Source organism: Scylla paramamosain, chromosome 1 (genome assembly GCF_035594125.1).
Source record: "Scylla paramamosain isolate STU-SP2022 chromosome 1, ASM3559412v1, whole genome shotgun sequence".
In the NCBI taxonomy this organism is placed as follows: domain Eukaryota; kingdom Metazoa; phylum Arthropoda; class Malacostraca; order Decapoda; family Portunidae; genus Scylla; species Scylla paramamosain.
The window spans coordinates 5,302,501-5,317,500 of record NC_087151.1 but is presented as its reverse complement, the minus strand read 5'-3'; the positions used below and the strand labels follow the sequence as shown (position 1 = coordinate 5,317,500).

Sequence of the window (15,000 nt, the reverse complement as noted above, 5' to 3'; positions counted from 1 at the left end):
CTACTGCCTCCCAAATTAGTCCCCTCTCACTTCACTTTCCCCAAATAACATGACATCACCTTACCCATTTCTACTTACTATTGTTAACACCAATCACACACCTGTCACAACACACATGCACCTATTTTCTGATCCACAGGTAACCACAGCACATGCAAACCTCCAGTCTTTACCGCACCTTCAGTACATCCAAACATCTCACTTACACCCCCATTACTTCGCCAGTTCAGTGTAACTCCTCCGCACCGCGACAACAAAGGGCCCGTTCCCACACGACCCCACGAAACGAAAAGAAAAGAAAAAAAGTAATTGCCCTAACTTGTGAGGGGGAGGAAAAAAAGTGAGCATACAAAAGGCTTACGACCAAGGGAGAGATAGAACGATAAAAGTGGCGAAACACGAAACTTGAGGCTGATTGACGAACTAATCACGGTGATTAAGGAGGTACTGAGGCGACAGGTGATTCAAGATAGGAGGGAGGGAACTGAGAGATTTTAAATAGTGAGAGTGAATAGGGAAGTTGACTGGCCAGGATTCGAGCTGGTGGTTATGTATTTAGCCACGTATAAAGAAACACTTCTGCGCACCACCTCCACTGCTTTCAAAACGTTCTAGTTGAAGCTCCACAGGTTTTTAATTTTTTTTTTTTTTATGATTTTAGCGACAGACTGACAAGATTTCTACATTATGAACAGGAGAAACACTCGTGAGAACCGACTAATCATCTCTGTGGCCTTTGAAAATAGTGATGATGAGAGACCAAAGCGTTCCTGAGTACGGGCCTTATTAGTAGCCAAGACAGTGAGGTAAGGAGGCAACAAAGGGGCCATTCACACACCCGGTCCATCACGCTTCCGGCCGCCTTCCCTTCACCTTCCTAATTTGCATGCTGTCAAGGCCGCCACGGTTCCGGTTAATAAGGCGTCTGGCTCGTGAGGTGTCTGGGTGCGGATAATGGTGATGTTTGAATACCTGGTGTTTGGATAAGTATTGGTTCGGTTATTGGAGTGTTCGGTTAACTGATGGTTCGGATAATGGAGTGTTTGGTTAACTGATGGTTCAGATAATGAAGTGTTCGGTTACCAGGCGGTTTGAATAACCGAATGTTCGGTTACCAGGCGATCTGGGTAATGAAGTGTTCGGTAACTGATGGTTCGGATAATGATTGTTCGTTTAACTGAAAGTCTGGATAATTGAAAGTTCGGTTTGGGTAGTGGAATGTTCGGTTAACAGGATGTTCAAGTACATGGTAACAGTGTCCGGATACTGGAAATTTCATTAAAAAAAGATTCGGATTATGGAGGGTTCGGTTAACAGGATGTTCCCATAATAGGTTAACACAGCGTCCTAAAAATTAGAATCGGATAACAGAAGCATGAATACCAGAATGACCGAATGACAAGCGGTTCTCATGACGGAGCATTCGGTTAGCAGCGCCATAAGAGGACATCAGGTAAAACAAGTATACAAGAGAATATCAAGGAGTTTAGCTAGATACCTCAATAAATGCGTTACCACAAATCCCAGCCACGTGACTCCAAGTTTACTGTCTTGAACCCTCTTGCTGGTGCTGAGTATATGCCACTAGTCATTTAGAGATAATTGGATGCGTGGATAATAAAACATTTGTATAACAGGAAACGTAAACAGCGCACACGCACACACACACACACACACACACACACACACACACACACACACACACACACACACACACACACACACACACAAATAATAATACCCACAGTAATATTTCCAGTCTTCTCAATTTGTTATAGCCTTCATGTTATGTTGTAACCTTTATTACGTACATACATTATTCTTTGTTACTGTTCCGTCCTTTACCACAGCATCATTCCTTCATATCTCCGAGTGCTTGTAATGCCTGGCTCGCGAGGCAGCGGCGGCCATTACACGAGCCGTATCTAAATCAGTAGCGCGTCTAACAGCAGCAGTGGAGGAAGAATTCCCCGAACTAATTCAGGGTCGCGCACCAATTACGGGGCGTGACATGCTAAACTGGCGACGGACGACAGGCAGACAAAGAGAGCGTGTGGCCGTGGGAAGGGAAGGGCTGAAGGAGAGAGATATTGACGGCTTTAAAAAGGGAGGAACATCTAAAAAATGTGAGGTTCGTGTTTTAGAGAGTCTCACTCATTGATAGAAAAGGAGAGGATGTATATACTCGATCAGACTTTTGAATTTTGAGAGAACGCGATTTTTTTTTTTTTTTTTGAGGGAGAAAGAAAGAAGCTAAGGAGATATTGAAAGTTTAAAATAGAGAGGAACATCTAAAAAGCTAGTTTCGTATCTTAAAGGTCACACTCAATAGCAGAAAAGCACAAGATATATTCTTAATATCACACTAAATTCTTGAGACCAATTGATTGATGAAGGGATAAGTTGATGGGTCTTGAGAAGGAGGAACATATAAAAAAATGACTTCCATCTCTTGTAAGTCTCACTCAAATGACAGAAGAGCACAAAATATACTCGAAAAATCGGACAACTGTATATTTTCGAGACAAGTAATACTATTTTTTTTTCATATTTACGAGTTCGCCTTACGAATGTTACGACAAAAGTGTGACTATTTCTAAAGATGCGTAGGACTAGGAAATGTAGCCAACGTGATGAAAGACGGGACAGAGTACAGACACTGCCTTGTTATGAAGTACAAACACAAGGACACAGACATAGAAGGGAGGAGGGACAGACATCCAAGTTAACAGGGAAATCTTGGTGAACATGTGGAGTGGCAAGAATGTAATTACCAAGCTCGAATGGGGAAGAGGTAAGGAAGAAAAGTGAGATGAATTAAGAGATAGTAAGACAAAAAGACAAGACATGAGTAGGAAGCCAACACACACACACACACACACACACACACACATGAACCTGTCTCTCTCATAATACACTTGCCTGTTCATGCGAAAAGCTAATAGAAGAAGGAGATAAAAAATATTGAATTATAAAAATGGAGTGGATTTCACCTGCCTCTTACAAACACAATGGACGGACGAGGCCATTGTTACCTGCCCCACCTGTCCTTTACTTCTGCAGGTGATGTGGATAACTGTTCTCTCTTCCGATTCACTAACTTAATTTTACGATGACACTGATTGCAACCGCGTCAGAATTATTATTATTATTATTATTATTATTATTATTATTATTATTATTATTACAGGTATGTTGTAGTTATAATAGTTGTGGTGGTGGTGGTGGTGATGGTGGTGGTGGTGGTGGTGGTGGTGGTGGTAGTAGTAGTAGTAGTAGTAGTAGTAGTAGTAGTAGTAGTAGTAGTAGTGGTAACAGAAGTAGCAAAAGTATTAATAGTAGTATCAGACGCAGCAACATCAGTAGTAGTAGTAGTAATAGTAGTAGTAATAGTAGTAGCAATAATAGCATTATTATTATTATTACTGTTATTATTATTATTGTTATTATTATTATTATTATTATTATTATTATTATTATTATTATTATTATTATTATTATCATCATCATTATTGCTATCATTAATTTTATTACTATAATTATCATTATTACTATCATTATCATTATTGCTATCATCATTATTAGTATCATAAACATTTACTACATATTATTGCTAATTCAATTAATACCACCATCATTATCTTAACCATAATTCCCACGCCCTACAGAGTTGCTCCCACACCTGAGACGGAAAGAGGTCGCCGCCAGGAGGTGAGGCTGTCCACTGCGGTGAGTCACGGTAACCACCACACACCTTGACACCGGGACTGGAAGAGCCTTAGGTTGTTACTGCAGAGTCTATAGGGTGCTTTATAAAAATGGATAGATTAAATAAGATTAGATAGATTTCTGGACTGGGATGACAGGTGGATACAGGAAGGCATGTTTTATAAAGGACTGTCACGGATAGACTAACTGGTTCCTTGCCGCTTCCCTTATGGTGTGAAGTCATTACGTGAACACAACACAGACAAAATAAGGTGATTCATTTGTCTAGAGAAGCATACAACCAATGAATCAGGCCATCAAAAAGTCATACAAGAACAATTCATATATTTAGATGATTTTGGAAACATGACAAGAAAAAAAAAAAAAGAAAAGGTAAACGAGTGAGCGATTTTTCTTGTTTTGTAAACTTCCAGTAAGCGAGAAAAAAAAAAAAACAATAAGAAAAAAAAAAAAGATGCGGTGTACATGCGGTTAATTAAACGTTGAAAACTTGTATCAATAATCCATCACGTCTTTGCTTCACTAGTTCCCATGTCACGCTCTTTCCCACGTTCAATCAGCATATCTGTTCATTTTTCAGCCTTTTCTTTTTCTTTCCTTCTTTAACCAAGACTTAAATGCTCCTCCAACTCCCTTCCTCCTCCTCCTCCTCCTCTCTCTCTCTTAATCTTCCCGTCTGTCCTCTGCTTTTATCTCTTTTAAATCTTTCCACCAATTACTCCTCTCTCTCTCTCTCTCTCTCTCTGGCAACTTTCATACCTTCTCGATCTAAGCAAGCGTGTGAGCAGTGTACAAAAAGGAACAATTCACTTTCCTCCCTCGTTCATCATTCTCATTACACCTCTCTTGATGACTTTCACGCTTTTTCCTTTCCATTAGCCTTCCTTGACTCACCATCGCCTGTGTTACGCTCCTCCGCTATTCTAAAACTGTCCTTTGTTCTGTTCCTCTTTTCTCTTTCTCCACTTCTGTTATTATTGTCATTGTTATTGTTATCATCACCGGCAGCGTTGGTGGTAGTAGTAGTGGCAGTAGCAGTAGTAGTAGTAGCAGCAGTAAGGCCACTATTATGAAACACTATTGCGTCGCATCTTCACCATTTTCCGAGGGGTTTAGTCAAGTTGAAGTTACACAGGTTTTTGAGGATGTTTTTTTATGGTTCTTGTGGCATATTAACAAGATTTCTGTATCATTAACAGGGGAAAGATCTTTGAAAACCTTGCTTATCATCTACGTGGCTTCTGAAAATAGTCGTGGTGAGAGAGCAGAGTTTTTCAATACCTGCCTAAGAGCAACAGCATTGGTAGTAGTGGTAATGGTGGTAGTAGCAGCAGTAGTAATAGTAGTAGTATGCTCTTTAAGGATGTAGCGGCCCTAATTAATTCAGGACCCTCGTGTAACCCTCCTCACTGAAACAAAGACGAACAAGAATATAAATCCGCGAGCCTCTGGCAGGTAGTGAGCGGCGACTACAAAGCAGGAGGGCGCGGCGTAGGGCTGGGAACTCTCACCTCCACACCAAAAAGAAAAAAAAAAGAAAAAAAAAGCAGGAAAAGCTGAAATAACTCACAGCCCCCTCGAATAAAAATGCACGCTGGTGTAATCAGAGAGGAGAGGTGTGAGGGGGAGGGGAGTGGAAAAGGCGGAATTATACAAGAGTAAGGCGTCACCTACAAGATTGCACTACGCTAGTCTGTGAACTTAAGAAGTGAACTCATATTGAAAGGCAGGAGGAGGAAGGAAGGTGTGGTGAGGTTTAACAATTGTTTGCTCTCTCTCTCTCTCTCTCTCTCTCTCTCTCTCTCTCTCTCTCTCTCTCTCTCTCTCTCTCAGACAAGCAGCATTTACATAGACTGGTACTTATTATGCTATTGCGACGAGAGAGAGAGAGAGAGAGAGAGAGAGAGAGAGAGAGAGAGAGAGAGAGAGAGAGAGAGAGAGAGAGAGAGAGAGAGAGAGAGAGAGAGAGAGAGAGAGAGAGAGAGAGAGAGAGAGAGAGAGAGAGAGAGAGAGAGAGAGAGAGAGAGAGAGAGAGAGAGAGAGCATACAATTATCACCATAAGTAATCTTCGAGGAGAGATGAAAGAGATGAGAAACAAACTACATATCGGCACTACTAAAGAAGGGGCAGATGGCTGACAGATGGCGCTAATAGGCCTGCCAGTGAAAGGAGCGGGGAGGAAAGGAGTGAGAGAGAGGGAGAGATAGAGAAAGCATGTGTGAAATACATAAGTAGTGTTTAGATAACTTATAAATTCAGAGAGAGAGAGAGAGAGAGAGAGAGAGAGAGAGAGAGAGAGAGAGAGAGAGAGAGAGAGAGAGTAATTGTCAGGGGAGATCTGAAGATGGGGATGAAAGACAATGCTAATAAAAATAATAACTATCATTATCTATATTGCTGTTATTAGAGTTTGTTGTTATTCTTGTTGTTATTATTATTAGTGTTGTTGTTGTTGTTGTTGCTGTTATTGTTGATATGATGTAAGGTGCTCGCAGCATCACCTCCCCCGCCTCCACACATCATGCCTTCAAGCAATAGGTTCTTCTTTGCTATTTAACACACACACACACACACACACACACACACACACACACACACACACACACACACACACACACACACACACACACACCAAAAAGGGACGCCACTGATAACATTATAATTCAACGTCACCACTATCATCACCATTTCCATCAGTACCATCACCACCATCTTCACCATTATTACCATTATCACTACCATCACCATCTTCACCATCACTATCACCACCTTTACCATCACCACAATCACCCCCTTCATCACCATCACCACCACCACCTATCCCAACACGCTACACTACATACTCGTACACCTGTCATCATCCTTCCTTCCCAACCACCACACGGACCACATCACTATCGTCACCACCACTACATCATCATCATCATCATCATCATCATCATCATCAAAGTCAATATTATGCCTGACAAAACCTCACAAAAAAAAAAAAAAGGCAAAATAAATAATGAAAAGAACATGCAGAAGACAAGTTTTGTTTCCATATGTAGATCGAAAATGAAAACACGAAGGGAAGCAGGAAACAAAATAATGATAATAAACTGATAAATAAATGAAGACAAATAAACAACACCAGGGATATTAAACATGCAAGGTGTAACTGGTTATTTTGATACCACAACACGGAAGTAGTAGTAGTAGTAGTAGTAGTAGTAGTAGTAGTAGTAGTAGTAGTAGTAGTAGTAGTAGTAGTAGCAGTAGCAGTAGTAGCAGTAGCAATAGACGTAACAAGAGTATGAACATAATAAAAGCAGCAGCATTAACAATACAATCAGCAGAAGCAGAAACAAGACCAGGAATATTACGGGACATTACTACTTCAATTACTATTCACCTGCCACTGCTTGCGTTGAGGTAGTAATGGCCGCCCCTGCTGCTTGGGTAATGGCAGTACAGCGCCTTGCATTCGGAGCACGGGGAACGGCAGGGCGTGGCGGGAACGGGGCGAAGTGAGATTTTGGAGCCAGAAGGTGAAAAGAGGAGGGCAGTCACTGAGAGAAGAGAAGTAAGTTGTCAGATTATCAGAGCTAGAGGTACATACAGATGCAATGCAATAACTGAAGGAGTAACAAAGGGGAAGAAGTAAAGGGAATGGAAGGATTAGGATGGATGTGAAATGAAAGGGAAAGGGAAAAAGGTGAAGGAAAAAAGTGAAAAGAGAAGTTCAAAAGGAAGATATAATAATGAGAGAAAGAGGATGGGAAAAGGTGAGGAGGTGAGGAGGTGAGGAGAGAGAGAGAGAGAGAGAGAGAGAGAGAGAGAGAGAGAGAGAGAGAGAGAGAGAGAGAGAGAGAGAGAGAGAGAGAGAGAGAGAGAGAGAGAGAGAGAGAGAGAGAGAGAGAGAGAGAGAGAGAGAGAGAGAGAGAGAGAGGCGATAAAACATTTGATAAAGATGATGAGGAAATGGTGAAGGACAGGAGGAACAAGGAAAACAAACAACAGAAAATATGATGGGAAAGAAGAATGAAAGAGGATAGGAGGAGGAGGAGGAGGAGGAGGATGCGGAAGAGGAGGGATGGTGGGAGAGTAAGAAGAGGGAAAGCGAAAGGAAAAAAAAAAGAAGAGAAAAAATACCAACAAAATATAAAGATAAAAGAAAACGAGAGAAAAAAAAAAAAAACAAGGAAAGGGAGAAGGAAGAGGAGGAGGAGGAGGAGGAGGAGGAAAATAGAAAAGAAAGATAAATAAGTAGCATAAAGAAACGACACCGGGAAAGGAAAGAAAAAAAGGAAGAAGAAGAGAGAAGAAAGAGGAGAGGGAGTAAAATAACGAGAGAGAGAGCTAACAAACAAAAATTGCCACAGCCGACTATATTTCAAGTCGTCTGGGCGGGGTATTGGGAAAAGTTTTCAACTAGAGAGAGAGAGAGAGAGAGAGAGAGAGAGAGAGAAAAAGAGATTGCAGGGAGAGAAAGGAGGTGGAAGCGAGAACAAGGCAAGCAAGAAGCAAGGGAGGAAAGGTGGAGAGAGAGGGGAGAGAGAGTTGCGGGGAGGGGAGCGTAAGAAGGGATGAGGAAAAAACTGGAGAGAGGAGAGGGGAGGAGGAGGAGGAGGAGGGGAGGCGTAGACAAGAAGCGAGACAAGAAAAAAAAAACGACAAAAAAAAAATAAAGACAACATTCCTGGTAATCGAGGTCAGGAGACATGCATAGACAACGAACAAAATAACGCACGCTACATTCTTAACGCGAATAAAAATAAAAAAAAATAAAAAAAAATAAAAGGAAAGTAGGAAAAAGAAGAATACAAAACATCAACGAATAAAACAGCAGGTCAGTAACATGTATGCTAAATAAAGAAGGGAATAAAAAAAAATGTGAGGATTGAATTCTGCATTGAGTGATAAGGAAAAAAAAATGTAATAATATACTCGTAAATTTAGGAGGATAGGGAGAGAGAGAGAGAGAGAGAGAGAGAGAGAGAGAGAGAGAGAGAGAGAGAGAGAGAGAGAGAGAGAGAGAGAGTCTATAATTTACTACCTTCACTTTTTCAGACAGAACCTGAAGCTCTCCAAGTCAGGAAGGAAATGATGCAATGAATACTTATGTTGTTATTAGCTCTCTCTCTCTCTCTCTCTCTCTCTCTCTCTCTCTCTCTCTCTCTCTCTCTCTCTCTCTCTCTCTCTCTCTCTCCATTCCTTAAATTTATATCATTATTTTCTTTCCTTATCACCCAATTCAGATTTTTTATTCTTTTTTCCTAAAGCGTTTTTTTTATTATCTTTATATAGCGCATATTTTATTCACCTACTGTTGTACTGGTTAATGCTGTGTGTGTGTGTGTGTGTGTGTGTGTGTGTGTGTGTGTGTGTGTGTGTGTGTGTGTGTGTGTGTGTGTGTGTGTGTGTGTGTGTGTGTGACCGTTTCTACAAAAAAAAAGGCACAGAATAAACAAAAGGAAATATAATAATAATAATAATAATAATAATAATAATAATAATAATAATAATAATAATAATAATAATAATAACAATAACAATAATAATAATAATAATAATAATAATAATAACAATAAATCTCTCATAACACGCACAACAAAATAAAATAAAATAAAACAAAACATTTACATCAAGACACGAATACGAGTACAACACATGAAATAAATAAATAAATAAATAAAAAGAACAAAAATACAAAATCCACGTAATCATCTCCAAAAATATATACCAGACCACCACCACCACCACCACCACCACTCGACCCCCTCACCCACATCCGGTAACCCCCCTCCCCCTCCCCCTCCCCAAACACACCCACTTTCCCAAACTACCACGGCTCTCCATACGTTATGATTCACCCCCTCCACTCACCCCCCTACTCCTTCCCCCCCCCAACCCTTTCCTTTCCCTTCCTCCTCTCCATCCCCCCACCATCCCAACCCCCATCCCATCCCATTCGTCACCTTTCAACTCTCCATACCCCTCCTCCCCTCTCCTCCTCCTCCAACTACTTCTCCTCCTCCTCCTCCTCCTCCTCCTCTTCCACCTCCTCCTTCGTTACCTTACTCAGTCAACAGGGAGAATGACCCAGATCTCTGACCTTGTACTGGTGTGTTAGTGTATTAGTCAGTCGGTCAGTCAGTCAGTCAGTTAATAATTTAGATGGTCAGGCAGTCAGTCAGTCTGTAAGTTGGTTAGTCAGCAGTTAATGATAGATAGTTAGTCAGTCAGTCAGCCAGTCAGTAAGGTGGTTAGTCAGTAAGTTAAATATTTAGTTAGTTAGTTGTCTAGCTAGTTACTTATTTACTTAGTTAGCCAGTCATTCAGTTAGTCAATCAGTCAATATGTTATATGATTAATCACTCAAACATTCCTCCTGTCGTGTTTAATCTCTCTCTCTCTCTCTCTCTCTCTTAGCTGTTTCTTCATTCTCACGTTTGTTCATGTACACTTAATATCTCACTCAATTACTGCTTCGCTCACTCACTGATTGATCCACAGACTCATTCACCCTCCACTGGCTGCCTCTCCTATTCATTCTTTCACTCACTCAAACATTCTCCTCCTTGCGTCACAGTTACTTACTTCCTCTTGTTGCTTTTCTTTCCCTCCCTTCTTTATTGCGCACTGTGGTTTTGTTTCTTATCTTGCGTATCTCCATGACGTTGTATTACCCCCCCCCCTCTCTCTCTCTCTCTCTCTCTCTCTCTCTCTCTCTCTCTCTCTCTCTCTCTCTCTCTCTCTCTCTCTCTCTCTCTCTCTCTCTCTCACGTAACTTACGTCACCCTCGCGGCGGGCCAAAGGTCACAGATGCAACACAAACCACAATGGTCATCGTCAAATTTCGAATAAGTTTCCTCACAGTGTAACAAGGTCGCCGGTAAGTATCCACGCCCTCTCCACCTTGCCTTCCACCGCCGCCCCTGCCCACCCACCCACCCACCCACTTCTATCCTCCTCTCCCCTCTCGCCTTGGGCCTCCACCTCCCTTCCCTTTCCTTCTCCCTCTCCCCCCTCCTTGGCCGTCTCAAGGTCGCCAATATAACACGCTTCACAAGTTTCCGGGAGAACTATTGTGCTCACTTTTACTTGTCATTTTTCGAACGGCCTTCCATGACCCTTTGAGGAGCGAGAGAGAGAGAGAGAGAGAGAGAGAGAGAGAGAGAGAGAGAGAGAGAGAGAGAGAGAGAGAGAGAGAGAGAGAGAGAGAGAGAGAGAGAGAGAGTTCAGGTCAGTTAGCAGTACCGATGTAATTTGTACGTACGGAGCGAGGTCAGTGGGGTAGGTGAGCAGGTAATTCGCCATCAGTGTGATTGCTGCTCCGTACCTCGGCGATCGAACGCGAGGCATTGGAGAATACGGAGCCGCGGGCTGAATGCAACACAATTACCCCTGAATTGATATGATTTGTAGCACCTGATGGCCTGCGGGGGGAAGAGAGAGAGAGAGAGAGAGAGAGAGAGAGAGAGAGAGAGAGAGAGAGAGAGAGAGAGAGAGAGAGAGAGAGAGAGAGAGAGAGAGAGAGAGAGAGAGAGAATTATGCCCTCACTATCGCCACATAAAAGCACAACGGAGAAAAGCGATCAGAGAGACCGAAGAAGGGCACGCTGGGTCCTCCACCAATCACACTCCACCATCCTCCATTATCCACACCACCCCTTCCCTTCCCTTCCCTTCCCTTCACCCTCCCTGGCACGGATCGCACGCACCTACCGCACACCACCCAATACACACACTATACCTGCGGGCTGGAGCTGACCTCTCGCTTCAATTATGGGAACGAACGCTCTAACAAACGCAAAAAGGGCATGACGGAGTTGGAGGGGAGGAAACACTCGTAATGCGCCTTCACCTCCTCCACGCAGCTTCTCCATGAAGGTGGACACGAGTAATTCCAGTGTCGAGTCCGGGGTGAGTTTGAGTGTGAGGCGATTTGGCTTAAAATAGAGTAGAGTGAAGAAAAGAATGAATGAGTGGCATTGAGAGGGAGATTAGAACAGGTGGTGAAGTAAATAATGAAAGCATACTGATGACTCTCTCTCTCTCTCTCTCTCTCTCTCTCTCTCTCTCTCTCTCTCTCTCTCTCTCTCTCTCTCTCTCTCTCTCTCTCTCCGTGTCTTTTACCTATTTTTTTATTTTCTTCTTTTTAGAGTTTAGCATAAGTTGTTGTTGTTGTTGTTGTTGTTGTTGTTGTTGATGATGATGATGATGATGATGATGATGATGATGATGATGTTATTGTTGTTACTGTTGTTATTGTTGCTGTCGTCTGATCGTTCTATGGATTGCGTATTGGGGTCAGATTTTGCGAGAGTTCGATCACGCACACACACACACACACACACACACACACACACACACACACACACACACACACACACATCATCATCATCATCATCATCATTATAGTCGTCGTCATCATTATTATTACTACCAATGCCATTTACTACTACTACTACTACTACTACTACTACTACTACTACTACTACAACTACTGCCACTGCCACCACCATCACCACAGCACCAAGAATAGCAGCAGCCTCACCACCGCCCTCAGCACCCTCCCCTCTCCCCACCATTATTCACCATCACCATCACAGCACCACTTCCACTAAGAGACCTCGCCCACAGGAGAGAGAGAGAGAGAGAGAGAGAGAGAGAGAGAGAGAGAGAGAGAGAGAGAGAGAGAGAGAGAGAGAGAGAGAGAGAGAGAGAGAGAGAGAGAGAGAGAGAGAGAGAGAGAGAGAGAGAGAGAGAGAGAGAGAGTATGATCATTCAATAATAAGCAAATGAAGGTAAAAAAAAATATTGTGGGAATTTACGTTATCTTCTTTCGTAGGTAAATAAATTATTGTTGTTGTTGTTGTTGTTATTGTTATTGTTATTATTATTATTATTATTATTATTATTATTATTATTATTATTAGTAGTAGTAGTAGTAGTAGTAGTAGTAGTAGTAGTAGTACCATAAAAACATTCACATAACTAAAATCATCTTACACACACACACACACACACACACGCACACACACACAGAGTACGTGCCTCTTTTATCTATAACTTTTCAATCTTTCCCCTGAATTCGCCACTTTTCCCCTCCCTTCCATCCCCCTCTCCACCTCTTCATTCTCCCGCCCCTCCCTTCACCACATCACTGCTCTGTCATCCTCAGCTCCGGGCCGCGAGGTTATTCCTGCTGGAGCAATAAAGGAGGCAAAGATCATTTACCTATTTTTTTTTTTCTTACTTGAGACTTCTCGGAATGATCTCCTTTCAATTCATACAAAATTCCGTGTGTTGCCTGGCTGTGTGAGGTGTGTTGCTGGCTTGGCTTACTGATGAGAGAGGAGGAGGAGGAGGAGAAGGACGAAGATGTCAAGGAGGAAGAGGAGGAGGAAGAGATTTCAACACTAGGAGGAGGAGGAGGAGGAGGAGGAGGAGGAGGAGGAGGAGGAGGAGGAGGAGGAGGAGGAGGAGGAGGAGGAGGAGGAGGAGGAGGAGGAGGATCAGCAACAGAAGGGGGAAGAAGAGCGAAAGAACACCTGTTTTTTTTTGCCGTTGAATCATGTTTAAGAAGCACTGAGTAAACGTACAGGCAGAGAAGCATCATTGTACGTGTGTGTGTGTGTGTGTGTGTGTGAAGGCCACGGGTGTGTTCACTAGACCATTTTCTCAGGAGGAATCTTGACCTCTCTTTGGCGTCGTAGGGTTGGAACGAGCTTTCTTCTGTACGTACATCACGGTGAAGGTCTCCCACTGTCCGCCCCTCGCCACCGTCCCCAACCATCATTACCTCTACCTGTTTCAGGCGCATAAATTACTAAAGCTTCCTGGTATCTTGTACCTCCAGACTTACTAAATGGTTCATAAATCCTGTGTTTGCTCTTGTGTTTATAATTTCAATGACTCGATACGTCTTTCACAGGATAACCTTCAGGTCCTATTAAAGCTTTGGCTTCCTGGACATGGTTTCAGTATTATTATTTATTTTCAATGTATATAATGTAATAACTAACTAGCCAATTAAAAAAAATCAAACATCAATATCAAATATCAATATAATTTTTCTTAAAGATGCTGTCGTATATTCCAAGACTTCAATTGTTTGGCATCTATCTCTTCATATATTTCAAGTCTTCTTTCTGGTGAACGAGGCTTTGTTCTTGTAGCACCATCAGTACAGGTGCATCACTGGCACGTTTCCTGCCTGCCATCTTTTTCCTCCTACCAGTGGTGGCCACCAAGGTCAGCACCCAATCACTGCAATGGCGGCGACTCTCATCCTACAAAGCCCTCAACATCCAAGCTTTTTGTACATCCAAGCTTTTTGTCAGGCGGCAGCTGGGCAATGACAGCTACATGATCTCTTTGTTGAGGATCCCCCGCCCATCACTCAGCCGCAGCCTCCCTCACAGCTGCCCCTCTTCATCGCCCACATTCCCACAACCCTCTCCTCCACACTGCACATTCCTGGCCTGTCCTTCACTACAATAACTATGGGAACATTAACAAAGAATTCGTATTGAACATTTGCTGAATCATGATCATGAAACTGTATGAAACTATACGTTTTATAGTTTGCGTCTCATTCGCTTTAATATCGCCTGTATTTACGGCCACGCTCGCCTCTCTGCATTACAGCTGCGATGCCTGAGTGAGGGAGGCACGCAACACACGCGACACTTTGGACCATATTCTCCAACACTTCTGTGCAACACCTCCACTACATTCAAAGGGCTATAGTCGAAGTGATACAGGTTTTTAAGGGAGTGTTTACGGTTCTAGTGACAGATTAACAATATTTCTACATTACTAATAGATTAAACACTCTTAGGAACCCAGTTAATCATCTCTGTGGGCTTTGAAAATAGTGAAAAGAGTCGTGGAGAGAGAGAGAGAGAGAGAGAGAGAGAGAGAGAGAGAGAGAGAGAGAGAGAGAGAGAGAGAGAGAGAGAGAGAGAGAGAGAGAGAGAGAGAGCAAAGCGTTTCTAAATACGGGCCTTAATTAAACAGAAAACCTCCAGTACTACACCGATCAACATGCTGGTTCTCTACTGGAGCGTAATAGTAAGCCTAGTTTTTGGTCAGTCCCCATTAACCATAAAAAAAGAGATCACATGCTTTATGCGTCTACTGAGCCTTTGCTTTCACTGCCTGCTTGACTGTAAGATCAGAACAAGGCAATGTGGTGCGGAGGTGCGTGCCTGAGAGGGAAGGGACGAGAGCAGCATGAGGATGTGGTCGAGGGCCGTAAGGACTGTTTGTGTGATGGAATT

At 42.6% G+C, this 15,000-nt stretch overlaps 1 protein-coding gene across 7 annotated transcripts in view; it reads right to left on the bottom strand.

The window, feature by feature from the left end:
• LOC135093066 (uncharacterized) overlaps positions 1-15,000 on the bottom strand; it is a 182,083-nt gene that overhangs the window by 74,608 nt on the left and 92,475 nt on the right. For 6 of the 7 annotated variants that reach the window (XM_063991980.1, XM_063992122.1, XM_063992045.1 and 3 more), the window contains exon 4: positions 7,122-7,278. The exons of the other annotated variant lie outside the window; for it this stretch is intronic. In XM_063991980.1, the coding sequence (XP_063848050.1) occupies positions 7,122-7,278 (157 nt within the window). The remainder of the gene's footprint in view (positions 1-7,121; positions 7,279-15,000) is intronic. 7 annotated transcript variants of the gene reach the window in all.